The 27,149-nt window shown below is 32.2% G+C and overlaps 1 protein-coding gene and 1 pseudogene across 2 annotated transcripts; one reads left to right on the forward strand and one right to left on the reverse strand.

The window, feature by feature from the left end:
• Window positions 1-7,496: 7,496 nt before the first annotated feature.
• LOC112492793 (uncharacterized) lies at window positions 7,497-9,605 on the reverse strand. Of its 2 annotated transcripts, none has more exons than XR_009634275.1 (2): window positions 9,469-9,605; window positions 7,497-7,974 (listed from the first exon to the last, which is right to left on the reverse strand). XR_009634275.1 is itself a non-coding variant. In XM_025077134.3 (2 exons), exons 1-2 carry the CDS (start codon window positions 9,550-9,552, stop codon window positions 7,677-7,679), a joined length of 378 nt encoding a protein of 125 aa, XP_024932902.3. In that variant the 5' UTR covers window positions 9,553-9,590; the 3' UTR covers window positions 7,497-7,676. The 2 variants fall into 2 exon arrangements, 1 of the variants encoding a protein (XP_024932902.3); XM_025077134.3 differs by having other exon boundaries at window positions 7,497-7,970; window positions 9,469-9,590.
• A 14,679-nt stretch (window positions 9,606-24,284) lies between these two features.
• Window positions 24,285-26,507, forward strand: LOC107427270 (probable E3 ubiquitin-protein ligase ARI8; annotated as a pseudogene).
• The last annotated feature ends 642 nt before the right edge of the window (window positions 26,508-27,149 follow it).

Raw genomic sequence — 27,149 nt, forward strand, 5'->3', positions numbered from 1 at the left:
TTTTTTTTCTTTCTAAGTGTTAGATAACATATGAATTATATACTAGAGTTTTATAGTTTTTATTTTCAATCAAATAGCTGTCCATCTCTCTTATTTGCTATTAACAGTGTCAGCTAACTCCGTTAACGCAAACTGACAATTAATACCACCACTTCTCGAATACGTTTCGACAATACTTTCCAATTATTGCTTTGACATTTTATTTATTTATTTATTTTTTTTGTGGGAAATTGCTTGGATATTTGAATATTACCTTTTCTAGCTTTTCTAATAAGAAACCAAATTTTCCTAAAAAAAATAAAATAAAATAAAATAAATCAATAACTCAACTTTAAAGCCAAAAAATTTTAACTTTCCACCAAGCAATGTTCTGTTCATAGATACTATTCACTGACATAATAAAAAAGAATCACAAGATTACAGGACACGCAATCATTCACCCAGTCTTCTTGTGCCTATATAAAAAAGCCTCTCCACCTCAATCAGGAGGAGCAAGTAAGAGCTAGAAGAGAGTTCTTTTCTTGGCAGTTCATGAATAGTGATTTTGAACAGTGATTTTCGTGATCTACTTTTCATGAGTGGAACACCAAAAGTAACTCAGCAGTGTTAGAGATTCCAAATTTGATTGTTTGATTGATTGTGACTTAGCCTTCCATCATGTTGGTGATGTTGATAGCTTTTTCATCTCCAAATTGAAAATAAATTGCAGAGGAAGATCAATTATCAGATGATTCAGACACATCCGATGATGCTTCTAGTCACCTAAAAGAAGAATCAAGCAGTAAATCAAAGAATATTGCTGAATCATCCACTAGATGGGTAGATTCCATCTACCAAGGCAGTCAAGATCCTTATGATTTAGGATCTAACTAAACAAGCAATCAAATTTGGAATCTCTGATAGTGCTGAGTTACTTTCGGTATTCCACTCATGAAAAGCAGATCACGAGAATTATATGAACAGTAAAAGCACCAAAAAGTAGATATTGTTCACAGATACTATTCACCAACATAATCAAAAGGAATCACAAGATCAACATGACATGTAATCATTCAACCAGCTTTCCTTTGCCTATATAAAAGGGCCTCTCCATCTCATTCAGGGTGGAGCTAGCAAGAGCTAGAAGAGAGTTCTTTTCTTGGCGGATTTCAGAACTTCTCCCCTTCTCATATTTAGCTTGTAATCAAATATTTTGTAATCAAGAGAGTTAAACACTTGAGCGAAACAAGTGCCTCTCATATTTCATTGTTCTTCATAATCATTGTATTTTAAATTATTTATTTTCAAATCAATGTATTTTCAGTTTATATAATCAAAATATTTTCAATATTTTTTTTATATTGCTTGGCTGGTTCTACCGCCTTCAATAATTTATTTCATTGTTAATTGTTAAGCGGATATAACAATCTACAGGCGCTAAAGAAAGTAGCAAGATATAAATCGAACACTTATGGTTCTGATACCAACAAGGGGGAGAAGTGTATGAAGAGGCGGCAACGCCAAGCAAGGAACAATTAGTAATTAAATAAATTATTGAAGGAGGTAGAACCAGCCAAGCAATATAAAGAAAATATTGAAAATATTTTGATTATATAAACTGAAAATACATTGATTTGAAAATAAATAATTTAAAATACAATGATTATGAAGAACAATGAAATATGAGAGGCACTTGTTTCGCTCAAGTGTTTAACTCTCTTGATTACAAAATATTTGATTACAAGCTAAATATGAGAAGGGGAGAATTTCTGAAATCTGCCAAGAAAAGAACTTTATTCTAGCTCTTGCTAGCTCCTCCTTGAATGAGATGGAGAGGCTCCTTTATATAGGCAAAGGAGGGCTGGTTGAATGATTGCGTGTCCTATTGATCTTGTGATTCTTTTTGATTAGGTAGGTGAATAGTATTTGTGAACAGTATCTGCTTTTTGGTGCTTTTTACTATTTATAAATAGTGATTCTTGTGATCTGCTTTTCATAAGTGGAACACTGAAAATAACTCAGCACTGTCAGAGATTCCAAATTTGATTGCTTGTTTAGTCAGACATTTGGCATTTGACCAAGATAACGATGATATTTATCCACTTGAAGATGAAGAAGCCCTCAACATCACCAACATGATGGAAGGCTGACAGATAATCAACAAAAATTTGGAATCTTTAACAGTGTTAAGTTACTTTCGGTGTTCCATTCATACAAAGCCTATCACGAGAATTACCGTTCAAAAATACTGTTCATGAATAATAAAAAGCATAAAAAGCATATACTGTTCATAGATACTATTCACCGACATAATAAAAAAAAAATCACAAGATCAATAGGACACGCAATCATTTAGCTAGTCTTCCTTTGCCTATATAAAGGAGCCTCTCCGCCTTAATCAGGAAGAGTTAGCAAGAGCTAGAAGAGAGTTATTTTCTTGGCAGATTTCAGAACTTCTTCCCTTCTCATATTCCAAATTTTTTTTGATTATCTGTCAACCTTCCATCATATTGGTGATGTTAAGGACTTCTTTTGTTTGAATTGGATTGGCAAAGTGTTCAGATTTAATTTTTTTTTTAATATTTTTCCCTTGTTTTTATTTACGAAGTACAACGAAAACTATTAAACTAAACTAAATTTTTTAGAAAGAAAAAAAAAATCAATTAAATGTAATTTACTCCGTAAAGTTATATGACACTATCGTGTAACAGCCATGTGCAGTCACATCTAGCAGACCTGTTAACCAAATCTAGTATTTAACCAATTTGCATCAATTTTAAAATTTTAGGATTCAAACCGCATAAACCCAAAACTTCTTAGTATGAAAGTGCAATTAACCTTTTTTTAAATAACTGATTTAATGAAGATAAATTATTGACCATTGGATAAGAAAGAAAAAATCAAGGGCTAAGATAATTTATCAAAAAGATCGGTTAAATCCCTTTGTATAAAGAACACCTGTACTTTCAATTTTTTTAGTTATGCTTATCAATATATATTAATCTAATTACTTAAACATGGCAAGTCTTTTCAAATATTGGTCTCTCTCAACTTCTTCAAAAGTATTTTTTCATTTCTAATAAAAGGATGTATAAAGAAATAGGTTATGCAAAAGCTAATTTTGACTATTAGTCTTGCATGAACCTTTAATACTTCGATGAGTTTTGTTAACTTTTGAAGTTCTTTAGGCAAACAGAGACAGAAATAAAGATGACGTAAAGACCAAAAAAAAGAAAATATTGAAAATATTTTGATTATATAAACTGAAAATACATTGATTTGAAAATAAATAATTTAAAATACAATGCTTACTTGATTATGAAGAACAATGAAATATGAGAGGCATTTATTTTGCTCAAGTGTTTAACTCTCTTGATTACAAAATATTTGATTACAAGCTAAATATGAGAAGGGGAGAAGTTCTGAAATCTGTCAAGAAAAGAACTCTCTTCTAGCTCGTCCTAGCTCCTCCTGATTGAGGTGGAGAGGCTCCTTTATATAGGCAAAGGAGGGCTGGGTGAATGATTGCGTGTCCTGTTGGTCTGGTGATTCTTTTTGATTATGTCAATGAATAGTATCTATGAATAGAATATGCTTTTTGATACTTTTTACTATTCATGAACAGTGATTCTTGTGATAGGCTTTTCATGAGTGGAACATCGAAAGTAACTCAGCACTGTCAGAGATTCCAAATTTGATTGCTTGATTGATTGTGACTTAGCCTTCCATCATGTTGGTGATGTTGATGGCCTCTTCATCTCCAAACAAATAGACATCATCTTCATCTTGGTCAAAATCTAGATCTTCATCTGATTCCTGATTATCTTCAAGATTGACAGTCTTATGCTTTTTGAGTATCCTATGGTATGCATCAACAAGGTCTGGATATAATGTTTTCTTTGAAACCATCGTTTCCATTACCATCCCAAATCTAAGATCCGTAATCCATCAAATTTGAATTTTGTAATCCTAATTTGGAAATCCCTAAGCCTAAATTGTAGAACAACCATTCCATTTTCTTGGAACATTTGAAATGAGTTTAAGATTTTTGAGAGAAAGAATTTCTATCGGTTTGAATTTTCATCGGTTTAGGTTTTCATATGAAAGAAAGAAAGAAAAGGTCTGAGAGGCAGAAAGGGTTTCTTTGATGAGTTTGGCAAGGTTTTCATCAATTCAAAGAAGAAATAGTTGCAAAGAAAAAAAAAGCTTTTCTATAAAAGAAAGAGTTTCTGATAATAATTTGGCAAATTTATGGGAAGAAATGGGATAAAAGGGTAGTTAGTTTAACTTTAGGATCTAGGTAGGGCATTTGTTTATTTAGTGGGTCAGGTTGCATGACTTTAATAAGGTGGTTTTCTTGAATTGAGCAAGTAAATGCATTTATGGCTTAATAAATATAATTTTTATTAGGTTGTATTACTCTATCACTGTTTTGCCAGTTTGAATTAATTTAATTGTTTAATAGATGAAATTATTAATTGTAGTAGTTTTATTGTTTCATATTTATTTTATAGTATTTTATATGTCTTTTGAATTATAATATTTATTAGTGTGGGTCATGTGTAGTATTGATAAAATAAAAGTGTGTATGTCAAAAATCACTATCTAAATGTATAATGGAGGTCAATTTATAAGCAATCCTTTTCTGGAATATGTAGCGGGACGGTTGTACACTTTGATAATTGTGATGTGGATAGATTAATATTCCAAAGTTTAACTCTATGGTATATAGAGGAATTAGGATATAGTGAGTGGAAAGCTCTTTGGTTCATACCTCTTATGATAGGTGAGGCATTTAAAGATAGATTTGGACATGTTAGGCTTTGTTGCAGGAAATAGTATTTGTAATGTATTGGATTCTATGTAGAAGGTGGACAAACAAAACTTGTGTTACCTGTAATATTTGATCTGGATTTAGATGACGCAATAATGGAAAATGCTAATGTACTTGACGGTGAAGTGGAAAATATTAAGCGAAGTGCTGAATATGCTAAGGTAGCTAATGAAGTAGAAGATGCTGAGTTTGGATTGGATGGTGGGGGAGGGGGGTTGATGATGATGGATTTGATGATGCTATTGTGAATGAGGATTCAATTGCTGGTGTAGCCATTGAGGATAATTTATTTGATGAATTGGATGATACAACTTTATATCTGAAGAGGTAAACAGAGATATTGGAGATGATAGACACTCTATGATAGAAGATTCTAGTGAGTTGAATAGTTTGAGAGGATTTGTGGATGAGAATGATGATGGTGATGTATTTCCCATTGCAGCACTAAATATTTGGTATATGTTGGAATGAAGTTTCCTAGGCATGTAGAGTGAAGAGAACATTTGGTTAACTACTTTGTAACAAATGGCTATAACTTGAGGTTTATAAAGAATGCTTCATAGAGGATCGCATTAGAGTATTATGAAGGATGTGAATGGAGGTTGCATGGACGATTGTCAAAAAATTATTTTGATGACTTGAAAATGAATCTACATGTGAGGTTAAACCAATTTCAAGAGAAAGTGCAAAAAAATTTAATTATTAACATATCAAAGTATCAAGCATATATACAGGGCCAAGCATAAGATATTGGATATCGTGAAAGTGAATGTGGTTGAGCAATATGCCACATGATGGGCTACTTTTAGGGACAGTAAAGACAGATAATAGTAGCATATGCAGAATGAGATTAAACAAATGATAGTGGAAAGACAGTTTTCAATAGGATTTACATCTGTTTAAATGCTTGCAACTAGAGGTTTAAGTGACCGGAACCATTTATTGGATTAGTTGGATGTCATAAAAGGTCCATTTCAAGGACATTTATTATTTTCTGTAGGACGAGATCCCAACAAATAAATATACCCTATTGCATATACTTTGGTGGAGTCCAAGAATAAGGATTTATGAACTTAATTCCTTCTAAATCTGTTTAGTCATATCAGTTTTGCAAGAGATGGTAGAGATATCACTAACAAAATATATTTTACTTTATTATCATTTTACGTTTTTATATGGTAGTTAATTTAATTGTCTTTACCTTATTGGTTTTTCTTGGTTGTTTTCTAAAATAACATATTTTCTTCTCAATTTTTATATTCTTTTTTCTCCGTGGTTTGAAGTTTCATGGTTAATGTTTTAAAAAAAAAGGATATGTTTTATTTATTATTATTATTTTTTTTGTGTTATTGTTGATAGGGTAGAGATATGTAGTGGAGTTGTAGAGTTATTTGTTAGAACAAAAGAGATTGGTGAAGTATAAATGGGTGGTGATGTAAACCTATAGGAGAGAGAGAGAGAGAGATAGTTGAATTTTTTGGCTGAGAATATGTATGCCTTATTGTCTTATGTATATCATTTTACTTTCTTGTATGGTGCAATTTAATTGGCTTTACTTTACTGTGTGTTTTTGTCATTTCATTTTATTGAAAACATGTACTTTATTGTAATGCTGTCGATTTAATTTGCTTTACTTCACTTAGGATGCTAAACAGCTCTAAAGTCCAAAACACAATCAAACCAGCCCGAAAAGCATGGCCTAAATTCAACTGAGACTGATACGGCCCAATTTCTATTTGGGTTGGCCTTGAGCTTTACATTTTTCGTATAGATCCAATTTAAAGCCACATCCATTGGACTACCTATTGAGCTGGCTTGAAGCCTAACCCAATATAATTTTATAATTATTTTATATTCTTATTCAATATACTATAAATATTTATTATATGTTAAATTGTATTTATTATATTGTTTGTTACAAGATAAGTTATTAAGAGTAATTTTAGATTCACCAAATTTATTAACAAAATATTTGACATCCAATGACTTTGCGTTATTGATTGTACTTACTTTCCATAATTTTAAGACATTTATTAATATATAAATTATTAAAAAAATAATTATATTATTTGATATAAAAAATTTAGTTAATAAATTTAATACATGTAGCATTGTCCATTTATTAAGCTATTATTTTTATATTATTATTATAAAGATATTTTAAGCAAGAAAAATATATTTGAATCAAATTTTAAGACTATAAGAAAAATAGAAATTAAATTTTGGATTCTAAATTTGTGCTTAAGCTTTAAACCCGAAATCCAAGCTTGATACCTATAGGTGGCGTTTGGTATGCATGATAGGTTTGGATCGAACTGCATCGGATATGATGGGATGATAGACTAATTATTTCATGTTTAGTGGAAAATTGGACTGGATTGGATTATTTTGTAATTATAGTTTTGATTTTTTAAAAATAAAAAAATTTAAAAATTAAATTTATATTTACAGAACAAAATGTTATATTTAATTAAAGTTGTAAATTTATTTATTTATATTTACATGCAAATTAATTTTTTTTAACAACCACAAATTATATTAATATATAATTTTAGAAATAAATCAAAATTAAATTATAACATTTTGTAGATTTAGGTTCCACTTTAGAACCCAAATAAACTAAAGCAAAAATTTTTTGTCCATATGAATGAAGGCGTATGATTAACGACTTTGCAACCATGAAAGCTCAAAATATAATTTATTCCTTCTATATTTTCATCAAGATAAATGAACGCCCACCAACCAGCCACATTACAAAATTTTCATAATTTGAAATTTGAGATTTTCCTGATACCATAAAACCAGCTACACAAAACCAAGGATATAAAACCATTGCAGAAAATTTTTACTCCATAATTACAAATCACCCAGCAGCCTTTATCTTCTCTATCATGTCATTTGGTTCTTCTTTGGTAACTTCTTGTTTAAACAAAACAGGTGCCTTCTCAACCAGCACTTTAGCTTCCTTCAATCCTAGATTGGTAAAGGCCCTTACTTCTTTAATCACCTTGATTTTTGCAGCATTTTCAAACTTCTCCAACTTCACTTCAAAAGCTGTCTCCTCTACCTTCTTCTCTTCAGCCTTTGAACCGGCAGTGCAATAATCCTCATCGTTTTGTGTATCAGTGGAGATATAGACTGCTAGAAACGTTGTTATCTGCCTTTAAACAAAACAGTTGCAGCATGTGGCTATTATTTACTACAACTTGAACTACATGGACTATGGACTCTGTTATATGGAAAATTTAAAACAAATATATCAAATGTGTAATTAAAATATGTCACTTCAGAGAGGCTATGATGATCGCAAAGTGTGCTACAATATATAGAAGAATTATCCCAATCAAAAGAGAGTGATAAAACATAGATCAGAAGCATACCATTGTGACCAATGGGTTCCACATCGACCTTACAGCTTTAATATAGCATTTGATAAATGCAACAGAAATCCTAGGATAGATGCAAAACTAGTTTGAATTCAATTATCCTCTACATCTTAATTGCCAACATCACATCCTCAAAAGAACTCATTATCAACAGTTCCAGTTCTTGGTCATCAGGAACTTGGCATATTGGAACCTCGAATACAAAATGCAGTAATACAAATGGAAATCTCACATGTTAAAACATTTTGTTCCAAATTTCTCCATTTTAAACACAGCATGGCATTGATTTTTCAACTGAGCATTCACACCAACAGTTTGTGAGACAATGGTCATAACTTTAGGTGGAATGAGAATCAATAAAAAAATTAAAGGGTTAAGATTTACTGGATCAGAGATCTTAATCTTTGCACAACTAAAAAACCGAATTCACCCATTATCAATACCCATAACTCTTAATGAATATCCATTTTATCAAATCCCATTATTCGTTTTAGAAGAAAATGATTAAAAAGAACAGAGCTTAAACTAGTTTTAGTAATTTTCTTATTAAAAACGTAGTGATAAAGAAATTTTGTGATATATTTTCATACATTAACATAATCAAAATTAACACAGTAGTAGAAAAATCATTCATTTTTCAAACTCATCTTTCTTTATCTTCCTCTTCAAAATATTCACCAAATGCATTCTAGCAATAAACTTGTCCTAGCTACCATATTATCAAGTATAAAAATCCAAAAAATAAAAATAAAAAATAATAATAATACTAATTGCAAAGAAAAAGGTAACCAAAGAATCCAACAAAATCACATTACAAAGTAAGCAACCACCATAATTATCACAAATTAAAACCTTAATCATATGAACCACCACATCTAAGTAATGATAAAAAATATATATATGTATATACCTACATGACCACATCCGGTGCTCTTTTTTCCCCTTTATTTTTTGCATTAAATATGAATGGATAGTTATATAGAGAATCCACACTCTTAAATAAACAAAATAACTTGTCAGAAGCATTTTGTCAAACACATAGCAATCATAGATGACAAAAATTGACTATAACGGCAAATCGAAGCCCTAATTTGTGCAGATAAAGAAATCAAATGAAAAACGACGAAGAAGAAGAAGAAGATGGCAGATCGAAGAAGAAGAAGAAGATGGCAGATCGAAGAAGAAGAAAAAGAAGAATGCAAATGAAGAAGAAGAACATCGAAGAAGAAGAAGAAGAAGAAGAAGAAGAAGAAGAAGAATAGTACTCACCGAGGGTTTGAAATCAGAGAGAGGCGGAGAACGGTCTGTTGAGAAATCGTAGAGAGGCGGTGAAGGGTTCGGCAAGAGACACATTCGAGTGGGAGGACGAGAGCTTCTTCGAGAGAGGAGGACAAAAGTGATCCAAGTGTTTCGATGGATCAGGTCAGTCCTCTTCGAAGGGGATAAGTTGATCAACATGATAAGTTTGTCCCATTCTCCATTTTGCTTCCCAAAAACCATACTAGAACTGTGACTTGGCCAGTCCAATGCAACAAACATGGTCATAGGGTCGTGTAGTGGAATTTACATTTGGCATATTGACTTGGCTTAGCCCGGCCCAAATTTTCTCTTTAGCTTGAAAAAAATTCAGCTTAACCATGCCCGAGCCCTAATTTTTGAGCTTAGGTCGGGTTGGGCAACCTTTAACTTCATTGTTTTGTTATCATTTTACTTTATTGCCGGTCATCTAATACTAGAAACATATTATTTATGGTTTGGTACATGGAATGGAGGAATTTAATCCTAATCATAGATTTTGTAACACTCCAATCTGAGAAAACGTTCAGAATTTGAACTTTCAACCAACTTTAACCAAGGTTGACTAAGTGAGTCCTATGGTTGACTTTTTACTACGAGGAGAATTTCTCTTTGACCAAGGCATCTTAGTGAAGTACTCATTGATTCAAGTTTGTGGACTATTAGTACACTAAAATCGGAGCTAAGATTAGAAAGTTATTCTCATAATAAAGCGCTCTTTGGACTAATCGGCAAGCCTAGGTTTGACTTTTTATTTGTATGGATTTTGATTTGATTTATATACAAAGCATTTTAAAGTTACAACTAAGTATGAAATTTAATACAATAAAAGATAAAAAGAAAAATTACAAGATAAGAAAGAAAAGAAAGAAAGAACTCCTCAGAAGATGGCAATGAACTAAGAAGTCAAGCTCACCCTGGACGGTCACGTTTACTAACTTAGACCTAGGGGAACAAATTTAAAAACGTGATATCCTAACCATCTCAGTGAATGACCCAATATATTTTATAATATTAGTAATAACAATAATAATAATATAATAACCTTAATTAATTAATAATAGATAAATAATTAATAATTAATTGAAAATAACATTTTCCCTCAAAACCCTCACAATTCACTTAGTTGGAAATGTTTCCCTTTTAAAACATTTCCACAAAACTCAATATTTGTATATCCCAAAAATTAAGGAAATATTAAATAATTAAAGTACAGATAAAATACAAATAATGTAAAACTTAAATTTACGTTGGAAATACTTTAAGAACAAATTATTAAATTTAGAATAAAATATCATAAGGTAAAATAAAATTATAATTAAACTTGTACTAGAGAAATTCGACATAAAAAAAAAAATTAAACTCGATATATATATAATTTATAAAATTTATTAATTAAATCAATGAAATAATAAATAATAAGGGAATTATTATAATTAGTTTTAAATACCTCAACTTGCATAGGCAATAAAAAATGTTAGAATCCCACATTGAAATAATAATGAAAATATGAATAAATGCATTTAAATAATCAATTTAAATAAGTAGAATAAATCAATTAAATAATAAAAGAAATATTTAAATTAATTTAACATAGCCATTTGAAATAAATGGTAAAAATATAATAGAATTTATTTTAAAATACCAAATCAATTTAAATAGTAAAATCATGGTAAAATCCATTTTAAAACATTAATTTGAAATAAATGATAAAACACCATCAAATACATTTTAATTTTTAAATACTCTTTTAAAACAATATTTTAATTTTAAATACTCTTTCAAAACATTATTATTTTGGAAATTGTGTCAAAAAAACAACTTGATGCACCAAACTATATACCAGTTGTGTCTGATGGTACCCAGCATCTCGAGAATCGGCTAACGGGGAGGTTAAAGAGAGAAGCCGATATATGATCACTTGACGTCCTACAGCGCCGCTACTATCAGTCATCCTGGCTATGGAGGGGAAACTGATGCTCACTGTACATTATACCCTTCCAGCTTTCTAGTCGAATGGCATCCACATGACATTCCTATAAACTTGCACGCTAATCATATTCATAAATACAGTACAGAATACCAGTTGCTGCATGGTACGTCTAAAAATTATAAAATCATATATTTTTCAAGCACCGAAATCTCATCATTGCCATTGGATTAAATATCAAAATCTATATAATCCACATTTCTTTAAACCATCATCGTAAATCCATCACATTATAATCCATTCTCATAGACTCATTAATGCAAATATACCAAATTTCCTGTGGCATAAAACTAAACCCTTGATATTTAAATGCATAAAAATATTTTTGAAGCATAATATTTTAAAACAATATTTTTCTCAAATCCTCAAAATCAATTTAAATCAATATATCCTTAAAACCACGTAAAATTCATGCATAATTAAATTCCACAATTCCTCAATACCATAAAATAATTTCCATAATTATTTCAATGCATAATAAATTTAAATAATTATTTTCCTTCAAATCTGAAAAATCAATCCATTCCAAAAATAATATTAAAACCTAATGAAATTCATATATTTTTAAAATCATGTAAACACATTTATCATGCATCATAATTTCAACATTTACTCAACAATAATTTAATAAAAATTAAATTCATAATTTCTCAAAAATCAAAATATGATTTTTATGCACATATAATTTATTTCACCCCAAATTTAGAATCAAAATTTTCAAATAGAATTTATAAATTCTTCAATACATAAAATATCAAATCCAAATATTTAATTATCACAAAATATATATATATATATATATATAATTTAACACCTGAAAATAAATTTGAAGGTGAATCACTCACCTCGAGAATGTGTATCAATCAAGATCTTTAATGGGTTCGATCCCACAACTCACACATGCTCCTAAATATCAATGCCACACAAAATCGGTTAAATTAATATTTTAATTGGATAAATTATACATAGTTACCCGGGGGGCTAACAAAAACGTTAACCAAAATTCATAAATAATATACCGAAACGAAGCTTACGATGCGAGGATTACGGATTGAATCTTACCTCTCGAAGATCAGACTTGTGGTGGCTGGAATCTCGTCGGAAAGGTTTCAGATTTAATGCTCTCCTCAATTCATCGAGAACTAGGGAAGAAGGACCTCAGATATGGACTTAGGAGGGTCAATTTAGTGGGAAAGGGTAGGTGGGTTCAACGAGAACTTTTCGGAATCAGATTTCACGGTGAGCTGTCATGCCCACGGGGGAACGATTACCACTGACAGAGTGTCCAGTGGCCAATGGTCGTGATTTTTTATGGAGAGGTAGATCAAAGAATGGGTAAGCCAATGGGACCAGCGGTGTCAAAAACATGTGCCTAGTTTGGGAGAAATCGATGGTGGAATGAAATGGGACGGTCGCTGAAGAATGACTCGCTCTGGGCACATCGCCAACAATCTGGTCGTGAAATTTGGGTTGCAGCTAGTATTCAAGTGGGCTTAAGGGAGATCAGGCGCGTGTGGCTGGGTGGTGGTCGAAAAAGGGTGATCGGTGGCTGGCCGATTTCTCACTCTCTCTCCTCTCTCCTCTTTCTCTTTCTCTCTCTTCTCTCCCCTCCACCTCACTTATTTTTAGCCAATAAAATGCCACACGTGGTTGCCACTGTGCACTCATGGGATTGGCTGGATTTTTGAAATATGGCACAGTGTCATTGGATACTATGCTCACACACAAAGATCAGTGGACCTTAAACGCTATTTCGAAAAAACTTTATAGGTTTGTAACTTTCTAACCAAATGTTCAAATTAGGCATGCCGCTAGTCTATGAACTTGTATCGATGAGTATTTTACAATCATAGATGAGTACAAGCAAAATTTCACAAAAATAAAAAGTCAAATCTGGCACCCTTGGACATTTCGGACCGTAACTTATTTTGCTCATAAATTTCAAACTATAGCTTCATTTTTTGACGTGCTACTAGTCTATGAACTTGATTGATTTCTGCTTTGCAATGGTGCCTCGGTCAACATAAAATTTCATCCGAAGCAAAAAGTCAAAATTTGACCCCACTTGGTCAATAGCAGTCAAATCCGGTCAAACTCGATCAACGCGAGAAAAATTTCAGTGTACTTTAGGACGGGATTTTACACACAAACACACACACTCTCTCTCTCTCTCTCTCTCTCTCTCTCTCTTTCCTCCTTTCTCGATGGGCCATTGAAGCTTCCAACGTAAAATCACTGTAGCACCGGCTTACCCAAGCCTCATCGTCACCTCCAACATATGACCCATCATGCCGATGACACCATGTTGCTTTCAATTCACCGGTACAATTAGGCATGCATTGGAAAATGGCCATTGATGAGGACATGACTTGGAGCACCTTAAGATGGAGTCGAAAGCCACTTCAAATCTCTATGGGACTAATAACCAGAGCTAGAGCAAAGCGGTTTAAAGAATCACTAAATTGTTTAATCCAAGAGGTGTTCATATATCACAGAAGCATGTTCATTATTGAAGATGAACAAAAATTGGTCCATATGATTGGAACAGAGGATGCCAGCATGAAAGAAAGCCTAACGCATGGAATCCAACACTATGGTGATGTGGCAGGATTTGATGACATGGATGGTGATGTGGCATCATATGGTGACGTGGCATCATATGATGACATGGCACTTTTTCCACATGGAGGGTGATATGCACCTACATGGCTTTCAACTAAGCTTGGCTGAATTTTATAATTAGGAAAACATTATTTTTATTTATGTCTTGATTGGATTTTGGCATGTTGCCTATTTACTTTCCTAATTTAGTTTTTATTAGGATTTCAAATTATTTTCCTAATTTTATTAGAGTTGAATTGGTCAAAGAATTAAAGGCCATTCAAATTAGGAAACTAGGAACTAAATTAGGTTTCCTAAACTTAAGCACATTAGGTTTCCTAAACCTAACCAAATTAGGTTTTCTAAACCTAACCACATTAGGTTTCCTAAACCTATCAAAATTAGGTTTCCTAAACATAATTTTCTTCCATTATTATTCCATCATTATTTTTACCATCATTATTTTTAGCAAATTTATGAAAGCTTTGTAATTTATTTTGCCTATTTAAAGGCACATAAGTCATGAATAAAAATTAGATTACAATTTTGATTCAAAGTGAGAGTGATTCTCTTGGTTCTCTAAGAACTATGTCGAACTTTTCAAGCCTTGCTTGTGGAGTTCAAATTTGACTTATCAATAGGTTATTCCGTGCCCTACTGTGGCGTCTTCACCAACCAAGGTTCTTACCTCACATATAGGTAATGGATCGAGGTCTTCCATTGATAACTTGTAATTAGACAGTCTAATTCAATCTTTGTTACGGGTTTAGAGGTAGGTCGCTCTAAGTTCGTATCAGCCATGAGATTTGATGGTGAGCTCAGCATTTGTTTGTTCAATTCTGGCCGTTTTTGCTCAATTTTCAGTATTCTTTCCCTAATTCAAGCCTCTTGAAGCTGATGGTGGTCTTTGTTTGCCTTAATTCGAGCTCGTTTATGGTGTAAGAAGAGGACAAGATCATCAACAACTTTCAACAAGAATACCGGCCGCCATCGATGGTATTGGGCTCAACGGAGGTTAGTTTAGTATTCCACATCCTTTTAGCTTCCTATTGGTACTTTGTTTGCGAATTATGGTGGCGTATTTAGGAAGTTGCCATTTTTGTACCTAGAAGAATATAATCTAATTATTTTGTTCTAGGTGCTGAGTTCTTTTGGTTTGTCAATCCTTGAAATGTGTGTGTATATATATATATATATATTTTTACAGTTATATGTTAAATTTAAATGTGTTTAGATCCAACGATTGCTTGGCTTTCCTTTCCAATATAAGCTTTTCCATGATTTTTATTTGGTTTTAAATATAAAATATAAATATATATATATATATATATTTTTTTTTTGGGACTTGGTTAAATATTTATTATTATGGAATTTTGGAATTTCTATAGTACTTGATATCGTAACTTTATATACATATATATATATATATATATATATATGTGTGTGTGTGTGTGTGTGTATGTATGTGCTTGTGTTTATATATATATATATATATAGGGATATTGGCAGCCAAGCACCCTAAAATTTATCGAGGTTGACATATTTTACCTTAAACTTTTTTTTCCTGGAATTCTGCACCCTAAACTTCTTTTTTGCTTGCATCGTTGCTTTGTTTATTAAAAATGCATAACGGAATGATCACATGCCATGTATGTGCTTGTCATGCAAGTTTAAATCATGTAATTTTACAATTTTTAGGCTTTGTTTGGAACTTAGAAAATGTGGAGGAAAAAAATTGAGGGGAAAAGAAGGGGAAAAAAAAAGATGCAGGAAATGTTGTTTGATTGTTACTAAAAACATATGGGGAAAAAATGGGTAAATATGAAGTTCTTTGGAAAAACTCTATAGAAAGAAGCTCTTCCATTGCTAAAATGTAGTTTTGCTTTCCTAAAACATCAGTTAGAGAGAGAGGAGTACATAAAAAAGAAAAGAGGATAGAGACAGAGAAAGAGGAGAGAGAAAGAGAAAAAGATGTGATAATTACAAGTTAAATTTACATACATATACTGCCATGATTAGTGGATCATCAACAGACATTCTAAAGCTGGAACTTCATTATAGAAATCCCTTCTTCTTTTTCTTCTTCTTCTCTATCTTCTTCATCCTTCCTCATCCATATCTATTCTCTTCCATTCCTCACATTTTTCACTCCCATGTGCTTTCAAACCCAAAAACCCTTCTTTTTCTTTTTCTTCTAAACCAGCACTCTCAGTAACACCAACAATCCTAAAGCTGCGATGAAGAAATTCCTCGAATGGAACCCTAATTCTTAAATTGAGAATAGTAAAATTACTTGATCTGACCTTGTTTCATAAGCATGTGCATGCCACATGATCATTCTGTTATACATTTTCAATATACGAACCAATGGTGCAAGTAAAAAAGAAGTTTGGAATGTAGAATGCCAAAATTTTTTTTTAAGGTGCAATGTGTTAACCTCAATAAAGTTTGGGGTGTTTGGCTACCAATATCCCATATATATAAGCATATGTCTGTATGTGTATATATTGACACACACATATATAGTTTTTGTTAGAGAGTATTGCATTTATATGCTTACGTATAAATATATATATATAAATATATAATGAAAGTGGTTTGCAAATTTTGACTGATCATGGGTTTGCTTTTGTAAAGTTGTAGTGAGGGTTACAAAATATATGTCTGGCTTAATAAATCCTACTCTTGAGTTATAAATGAAAAAGAAGAATTAATAACATTTTGTTTACTTGTTTTTATTTATTTTATTTGTTTAGTTATTTATTTGTTTACTTAGTCAAAATGTTATTTATTTATTTATTTATTCATCTACCTATTCATTTACACTTTTTCTAAATATTTATTTATTTATTCTTGGTGGTCTGGATTTTAAAATATACTACCTAATAGGGATGTTTTTATATGCCTATTATCCATTTTAATGTAATATTTATATATGTGCGTACATGTATATATGAACATAGACATATATGTATATAGTGTCAAACTACGTTTAGTCACACACACACACACACACACACACACACACACACACACACATATATATATATATATATATATAATTACTCGTTTATTTAGTTATTATTAAAGATTAGGTTTAAAGGGGTTATTTAACAAATTAATATTAATTGAGTATTTAATAAAATTCTAAAAAAGGGTTTTAGATGTTTATGTTGATTTAAAAATAACTTCATTAGTTGATTTATGGGTTTAATTGCGAAATGAGTTATCATAAATTTAGTTCGGATAAAGTGTATATAATAAAATATGTTCATATATATCTATTTATATATAGATATATATTTTTATTTGTGTGAGTATAAATGAATATGGTCATAGGATATTTGTAAGGCTAATTGCTAGTAATTAGTAATTTATTTAATTATTTATTTATCTATGTTGATCCAAGAAATTAAAAGTAGTAAAAATACTAAATATTAAAATAATGTTACCATAGTATGTTTCCCTAAAATTATATTTTGGATTTTATAAATATTTATTTATTTATTTATTTAAAACATTTAATTAAGGTTTTTCAATTGTAATTTTAAAGAGTTAATGTTTTCGTAAATATATATTTTTTATGTGACTTTTAGTTTGTAAATGCATCATACAGTACTGGTATTCTGTACTGTTATGTTTATGGATTAGCACGCAAGTTATATGTAGTTGTCTTTTGTGAGCTATAATGAGTGAGGGTAGGTAGGCATTTTGCAGTGATAGCCGCCTTCTATGGCTGAAGGACAATAGGTTTTGCCTTTCCTATGAGCACTAAGGTGAGCGAGGGTAGGTAGTTATTTCCACGGTGACGATGTTAGCAGCAGGATGACATATTATTTTGCACTGGTACCATTGAAAAGCTAATGGGGTTGCGTACATGTTCTCTTCTTCCCTTCCATTTGTTAAGTGGTGTTTGGAATACTAAGCACCACTTGGCAGCACTAGTATATTGCATGGTGCATCAGATGTCTTTTCGATGAATATATATTATATATATATATGATGTTATGCTATAAAGTATGATATGGTATTGGGCAAAGATTTGGCTTTGCTCATGAACATCTTATTATAGTATTTCTACTATTTACGAGACCAGTAGGTTGGACAGTCATTGTAGGCAACCATGATTCCAGTACTGGTGGTAGTATATTTACTGATAGCTGATATCATGGGACCATGTATTAGTGTACTATATGATACATTGGATGTACATCCGCTACGAGTGTGCAGGTTATGTGATGTATGCTTAGCTACAAAATTGTCATATTTGTCTGAATGAATGTCTTAATGGATATGAAGGTATTGTAGCCTTTGGATAAGTATTGTAGCCTTTGGATAAGTGTATTATCCTTTAGACAGGTATTGTACTCTTTGAGTAGGTATATTGGCTTTCGGCAAGGTATTGTAGTCTTTAAGTAGATGTGTTAGCCTTTGGATATGTGTGCTAGCCTTCAATTGAGTATTACATTATTACTCGGATTATCCAAACTCTTCGAGAGGTTGTGTACAGATATGTAGAAAACATATGTATATATATATATATATATTTTGGTTCTAGGTAATGGTGATGCAATTGAAGTTATCGATAAGACCTCAATAGTACCATTTGAAATACTGTGCTGCTATGTGGATTTTTCTTGAGATAATTTATTTTATTAGAATTTGTCTTACAATTCATCACTTATGAGCAGCGCAAATTTTATCAATATATTTTCTAGATGTTAAAAGATAGATTGCTTGATTTAGGCCTAAAACCCAGATTTTCTTATCTATTAGTATTGTTACAATTATTATTATCATTATTATTATTATTTTTCTTTTTGCATTTATGTGTTTAATATATTCATGAAGTGTTGTAAAAGAAATGTAAGATTGTAGCAAGTGGGAGTTGTTGGCGGCTATGAGCTGTAGAAGTATGTATTTCCTATGCTAAGTAAAGACTTGGAAAAAGTCGAGCCTATTTGGGGTCCAGGTAGTAAACTTCAGAAGGGGTCCTAACACCTATAAAGGTATTTATGGGTTATTGGTTATTTTTTATATCTATATTCTTATGCTTTTATTATCAAAGTTGTGCAAATTTGTGGAACCTTGTTGTAAGGTGGAGGAATAAGGCGAATGTATATTGTACAGGACATATTTGAAAGAGTTCAGTTTACAGGGGAGATACTGGGGGATTTTCTGTAGAATTTCTGGTGTGGTTTTTCCTAGTTGGGACCATCCTAAAGTTTACAATAAGTAACTCTGGAAAGGTCCTGATAGATTTTGTATCAAGCATTTGCTTGCCAACTTTTATAAAGTTTACAAAGGGATGTTATTTAAACAATTGATTTGGAGCATGGCTAAAACTACAATGACTCTCTAATTTCCTGATGAGAATAAACAACTTAAAGCAGGTTGATGCATAAGCAGTGGATTGGCTTATGAAGTTACCCTCTCGGCATTGGAGCATGTATTGTTTTAAGGAAGATTTGAAGTGCGATCTACTGACTAACAAAGTAAGTGAATAGTTCAATGCTTAGGTGAGTTTAGGTGCTAGCCTATTATTACCATGTTGGAGAAGATTAGGAAAAAAAAAAAAATGACGGTGAGAATGAGAGAGAAAATGGAAAAGATGACAAGACACCAAAGAAAGATATGGTACAAATGTTGAAATAGTTGGAGCAATTGAAGGTTAATACTAGGTCTTGTTTTTTAACTTGGGCTGGAGAAGGGTGTAAAAGGTGAAATCATCAACTGATAGGTATGATGTTGATTTGAAGCCTAGTTCATGTACATATAGAAGGTGGCATACAAGTGGACTTCCATACATACATGATGTTTAAGAAGAAAAACACTAATGATTTTGCAGATGATTGCTACAAGATATAAGTGTACATGAAGGCCTATATGTCAGGACTCGTCCAATATCCCTTGTCAGAATCCTAGACAAGCCCTGATCCTAGGAAAACTTTATCGGATTTTCCATTGGAAAATCCGGCAACATCTCTCCTAAGGGTTGGACATATCACAAAATTCACTACACAAAAAACACACTTCTAAAACCACCACCTCATCCCTCCCACCATACTACAAATAATTTCCACAAATTTCAGCACTTCAAATAACATATAGGGAATAAGTGCAATATTAATTAAATAAATATCCAACACAGTATATAGAGCGGTTACAATTAAATATAAGAGTTAATTAAACATAGAATAAAAAGAAATATTACAATGTAGGAATAGGAGAAAGGAAAAGGCTTCTTGGACTTCAGAGATGAGCAAAGATGTCGAGCTCTCCCCCGAACGGTCAACGTTTACTAATTTGAACATAAGGGAACAGATTTAAAAATATAAGATGCTAATCATTCTAGTGAGTGACCCCAACTATTATATAAATAATAATATTGCATAAATATGATTTATAATAAATAAATAAATAAATATATAAAGTAGTAATTAAGTAAATTTTAAAGTTTTCTCTCAAAACCTTCACCATTTCACTCAACTGGAAATGTTCTCCTTTTTATACCCCAAAAATATAAAAAATAAATAAGTAAATAAAATACAAATAACTTAAATTGAAAATTAACATAGAAAATAATTAGCAACAATTTATTACACTTTAGATAACATATCATAAAATAAAATAAAATCACAATAAAATTTGTAATAGAAAAATCTGGTATTAATCAAAATTAAACTCAATATACATATAGATAAAATTTGGATTTAATAAATCAATTAAATAATAAAAGAATATTTTAATTAAATTAAAACATCCATTGAAATAAATGGTAGAAATATAATAAAATTTATTTTAAAAATCAAAGAAATTTAAATAATAAAGACTTGACTAAAATGCATTTTAAAACATTGACTTAAAATAATTGATAAAAGCATATAAATCATCTTAAAAACATTAATTGAAATAGTTGATAAAACACAATTAAATACATTTAAATTAATATACAATTTAAAAATATTTTTGCTTTGAAAGTTGTGTCGAGAAAATAACTTGACGCACCATATTATATACCGGTGGTGTCATGCGGTACGCAATATCCCAAATACCACTCTGATCAGAAGGTTAAAGAAAGAACCTGCGATTGTCGCCTTGGCATTCCAATTGCATCAATACTAACAACGGTCATTCTGGCCATGGAGGGGGTTGGCTGATACTCACTATGCATTATACCTGTCTACCTTCAGGTCTATGACTCCAACAGAAAAACCTTATATATTTGTGCGCTAACAACTATAATAGATACAGAAAAACCCTACATATTTGTGTGCTAACAACTATAATAGAGATAGTATAGAACACAAGTATTGTATGGTACATCTAAAATTATAAAATCTTAAATCACATAAATATCACCGGGTTTATTACATCTTTTAAACCCATTAAAATTCCACCTTTCTTTTAAATCATCGCCATAAATCCATCAGCTTAAATCCATCAACTTCATTCCATCAATTTTACCACAATGAAACCAAATCCATAGATATTTAAATGCATAAATATATTTTTGAGCATAATAATTTTAAGACAATATTTTTTTCAAATCCCTTAAAATCAATTTAAATAAAAAATAACACTAAAACCACATAAAGTTCATATATAATTAAATTCATATAAAAACATTTATTATGCATCATAATTTCAACAATAAACATAATAATTTAACAAAAATTAAAATAATAATTCCTTTAAAATGCCAAATATAAATTGGCAGCAACTCACATAGCAATTCATCATAAATTGGCATTATAATTTTTGAATAATTATTTCTCCTAAATATTAAATACATATTATTTTTCACAAATTCAAATAATACAAAATATATATATATTTTTAACAACCCAAGATAGCTATTGAAAGAGGATTACTCACCTTAAATGTATGAATCAATCAAGATCCTCCACCGGATCGATCTCACGACTCACATGTACACCTAAATCACCAACAATACAAACTATCGATTAAAATATTATTTTAATTTGGATATAATATATACGGGTACCCAAGGGAGCTAACACAAATGTGATCCAAAATACACAAATAATATATTAAAATGAAGCTTGTAACATGAGGATTACGGATTGGTCTTACCTCTTGGAGATCGAACCTGTGGTGATCAAAATCTAACCGAGAATGGTCCACACTAAACATCCTTAAATCTCCCAATCTGTTGAGATTTAGAGGAAAAGGACCTCAGATTTGGATTTAGGGAGGTCAAATTAATGAGAAAAGATAGGTGGTGTCGTCGGCAACTCACTAGAACTAAGATTTCCGATGAGCCACCATGGTCACTGGAAAGCGTAACCGGCGACGCATCATCCATAGGCCACTGGCCTTGAAAATTGGTTGGGAGGTAGGTCGGCGGTTGGGCAACTCAATGGTATCAGCGGTGTCAAAAATGGATGGCCGAGTTGGGAAAAATTGGCTAGCGAAACCGATTGCACTGTAGTAAAAAATCGTTCCGATCTAGGCACGTCGTCGGCCATCTAGTCATGATTTTTGGTCGGCTAACTGGTCTCAATGTGGGTCACACGATGGTCAGATTAGTGTGGGTTGGTGGTGGCCATAAACGGGTCAATGGCGTAAGGTCAATTTTCTCTCTTTTCTCTCCTCTTTCTCTCTCCTCTCTTTCTCACCCCACCTCACACGTACCACTAAAAAACACCACCCATGGATGTGACTGTGCCCTCATAGGTTGGTTAACACATGGAGCAATTGGTGGGAATTATGCATATGTTTTCCACACGGATACAATTTTGTACACGGTAACATAGTTTTGGAAAACTTTACAGGTCCATAATTTGTTAAACAAATTTCCAAATTTAAACATGCCGTTAGTTTATGAACTCCTATCAACGACTACTTTACAACCATACATGAGTTAAAATAAAATTTTACAAAAATAAAAAGACAAATATGGCACCACTTGGACAGTTTGGACCGCAACTTGTTTTGCTCATAACTTTCAAATCGTAGCTTCATTTTCGATGTGCTACTAGTCCTCGAACTTGGATCGATGTATACTTTGCTGGTGCCTCAGTCAATGCAAAATTCGATATGGAACAAAAAGTCAAAACGGACTCCAACTTGGTTAACATTGATCAATTCAGTCAAACTTGGTCAACATGAGAAAAATTTCGATGTATTGTTGGATAGGGAGTTACAATATTTAGAGTTGATACATCCATTAAGTGGCCACTTGTTGTGGGAGAATAGTTCTTGTGATATAGTATATCCATCTCCATTTACTAGGGAACCTAACAAACCTAAAAAACTAAAGAGAAAGGATCCATCAGAGAATGAACTTGCAAACAAGGTGAAACAAGTAGGATGAAATCTTCGATACACCAATTGTTGGGATGAGACCATATTGAGAGAGGTTATAGGAGGCCACTTGTAAATAGATCAAACTTAGCTCAAAAGAGTGAATAATTGCAACTTCAAGCATACCAAATCAGACACCGTAAACTCAAGCAACTCTAAAATCATATTGTGACATTTTGCCATCACCAAAATCATGTTGTTTATGTGATAAGTATTTAACCAATAAATAAAGTGATGATAATTAATATTTGAACTTTAATCTAATATTCTAGATGAGATGTGACAATTATTGTTAAGATTAGAGAATCTCTAATTAGAAAACTCTTACATATATATATATATATATATATACGTGAAAGAGAAAAAAGAAAATTAAATAACAAATTAATTCATTTTTGGTGCTTATCTCTCATCCTTTTTTACTTTTCTTAATTTTTTGGCTACGGGAATTTAAGGTAGGTAAGGTGCTTCTCATGTTAATGTTGTGTTGAATATTTCTAACCATATAAATTTAATATTTATCATATATATATGGTTGGAATATGATTGATTGTTCAAGTGGTAATGGATTAATTTCCAAATAGTTTGGGAGGAAAAAAATTAATCTTTGGCTGTCCATATATTAATAAGGACTGGGCGGTGTGAAAAAAATTCTTCAAAAAAGCAGGTGCCAGTTTGTCTATTCCTATTCACAATATAACAAGTTAGATTGGGCGGTAGACTATTTCTTCGAGGTTTTAGTTTCCTAATTAAATTATGATTAATAAATTCATATAATTTTAACTCGATCTAATCCTTTTTAAGATATTCATACTAATAACAAAAATTCTTTATTTATTTATTTTTATTTTTATTTTTTCCTCATCACGACACGATGATTCCCATTCCTTCTCTACCTCTCTTCCTTCTCCTTTTAACCCTTTCCTTTTTTCTTTACCTACTTTCAATTTACTTTTTTGCCACTGCCTCTCTCTTTTCTATTTAATTGCTTGAATTTGGTATCCAAATTCGTTTCGATAGACCACTCGGCTAGGGTTAGGGTTTTGGTATATATATATATATATATATTTTGGGTGTTTGGTGAAACCGCATTAGAGGAAAGAAGAATGATGGAATCAGAGGATGAGTTCGATATGCACGACCCGTGCGATGATGACTACTATGACGACGACATCTATTGCGGCGGTGACGATGACGACGATGTCGCCGCACCCGCCATGGATAACGATGATGAAGCTGATGGTGCCGATTACGATTTCAGCGATAACTACCCTGACGATTCGAACGAAATCGCTTCAAATTGCCGCCAGCGAAATTATACCATCTTGACAGAAGCAGATATTCATCAACGTCAAGAGGATAATATCATGGAGATATCCACCGTGCTTTCCTTATCAAAAGTCGAGGCTAGTATACTTCTTCGTCACTATAACTGGAGTGTCACTAAAGTCCATGATGAGTGGTTTGCGGATGAAGAAAAGGTGCGGAGGATTGTTGGCTTACCTGAGAAATTGCAACGGGAACAGATTGCTGCTGTTTTTGGTGGTTGTCGAATCAACAAAAGAAAACTTATCACTTGCGGGATCTGTTTCGAAGTCTATCGTCGTGACAAAATGTATTCTGCCGCTTGCGATCATCTTTTTTGTGGAACATGCTGGGGAGGTTATATCAGCACAGCCATTAATGATGGCCCTGGATGTTTGACGTTGCGATGTCCCGAACCATCTTGTTCAGCTGCCGTTAGTGAAGACATGATTGGCAGTATGGCTTCAGTGGAAAACAAGGAGAGATATTCCCGTTACTTGATTAGATCATATGTTGAAGGCAGTAGGAAGATCAAGTGGTGTCCTGCTCCAGAATGTAAGTATGCTGTGGATTTTGTTGTTGGAAGTGGTAATTATGATGTTATATGTCGCTGCTCCAATAACTTTTGCTGGAATTGTAGCGAGGACGCCCACCGTCCTGTTGATTGTGAAACAGTTGCCAAATGGAAATTGAAAAATAGTGCTGAATCGGAGAATACCAATTGGATATTGGTTAATTCTAAACCCTGTCCAAAGTGCAAACGTCCCATTGAGAAAAACCAAGGCTGTATGCATATGACCTGCAGTGCGCCTTGTAAATTTCAGTTCTGCTGGCTTTGCCTTGGCGCGTGGTCGGAACATGGTGGGAGGACTGGTGGTTTCTATTCATGTAACGGTTACGAAATGGAAAAGCAAGAGGGAAAGTATGATGAGGCCGAAAAACGAAGAGAGATGGCCAGGAAATCTCTGGAGAGGTACACTCATTATTATGAAAGATGGGCGGCCAACCAATCATCTAGGCAGAAAGCAATGGCAGACCTGGAGCAAATGCAGAATGTGAATCTTGAGAAGTTAAGTGGGATACATCGCGAACCTGTGACACGGTTGGAGTTCATAACGGAGGCCTGGCTTCAGGTAATTGAATGCAGGCGTGTTCTCAAATGGACATATGCGTATGGCTATTATTTACCTGAGAATGAAGAAGCCAAGAAAGAGTTGTTCGAGTACTTGCAAGGCGAGGCGGAGTTCGGTTTGGAACGACTTCATCAATGTGCAGAAAAGGAGCTACAAGAATTTCTCAATGCAGAGGAACCATCAGAAAAATTAAGTTCGTTCCGCACCAAACTTGTTGGATTGACTAGTGTGACAAGAAATTACTTTGAGAATTTAGTTCGAGCTCTAGAGAATGGTCTATCTGATGTGAACTCGCATGGTGCCTGTAGCAAGGCAGCTAGCTAAAAACAAATTGGGAAGTACAAAGGGCAAGAGGAGAGGTGAGAGGGGCGCTAGAAATACTGATGATTCGGATTGGTTCTGTGAGCATTGCACCTTCGCTAATGTCAAGACAGCTACCGTCTGTCAGATGTGCAATGAACGCCGTCATTGAATGAATGTATTTGGGGTGTGGAAGCAGTAAGGGGAGAGAGGTATGAGGGGTCATAGTTTTTTGTTTTCAAATAGATATTTGTTTAATTTTTATGTGTTTGTTTTTAAATTCACTAAATGCTTAAATAAAGTAAATAGCATGATTATTCTTTGAAAATAAACATTCTTTTTTTCTTTTTTGAAGTCAAGTCTTTTGTATTAAGGAGCAGGAGCATATACATCATCAAGCAAAAAGAGTATTGAGTCATATAATGTCGAGCGATAAATAGTTGTAGTGCATATGTTATAAAGAGGGAGAATAAATAAGATGGATCAGATGCACAACCCAAATGGGTATTGCAGAGCTCCTAATTAAGAATAATTATTTCAAATAATAAGTTTAAGAATACTTCAAATAATATTTTACTATAAATTATCCTATAGGCCTTTTCAATAAACAAGATAGACTTCTTGTAAATACTTATTTGGTCAAATATGGATATATAATATATTAGAGTTTTAAAGTTTTTGTTTTCAAATTAGATATTCTTATTCGTTTTTATATGTTAGTTATTAAATTTAATATTTTTTTAAAAATGCTGAAATAAGTAAATAACATGATTATTCTTCAAAAATAAACTTTTTTTTTTTTTTTTGAAATCAAGTCAACTTTATTAAGAAGCACGATCAGATACATCATCAAGCAAAACAGTACTGAGCCAACGGGCTCTCCTGAAGCCATACAGAACAAGAGTCACTAGATAGACCACGGTGAGCCAAAGACTACAAGAAAAATATATATTTAGTAACAATTTAAGTTACCACTAATATAGTAATTTTTGCCA

The sequence above is a fragment of the Ziziphus jujuba genome, chromosome 9 (genome assembly GCF_031755915.1).
Source record: "Ziziphus jujuba cultivar Dongzao chromosome 9, ASM3175591v1".
Classification (NCBI taxonomy): domain Eukaryota; kingdom Viridiplantae; phylum Streptophyta; class Magnoliopsida; order Rosales; family Rhamnaceae; genus Ziziphus; species Ziziphus jujuba.

Excerpts from the sequence above, each read along its gene's own strand:
- LOC112492793 (XM_025077134.3), bottom strand. The coding sequence starts at position 9,552 with ATGTGTCTCTTGCCGAACCCTTCACCGCCTCTCTACGATTTCTCAACA. Across the intron at positions 7,971-9,468 it reads TCTCTGATTTCAAACCCTCG|ATAACAACGTTTCTAGCAGT; the intron begins GTGAGTACTATT and ends GTTTAAAGGCAG.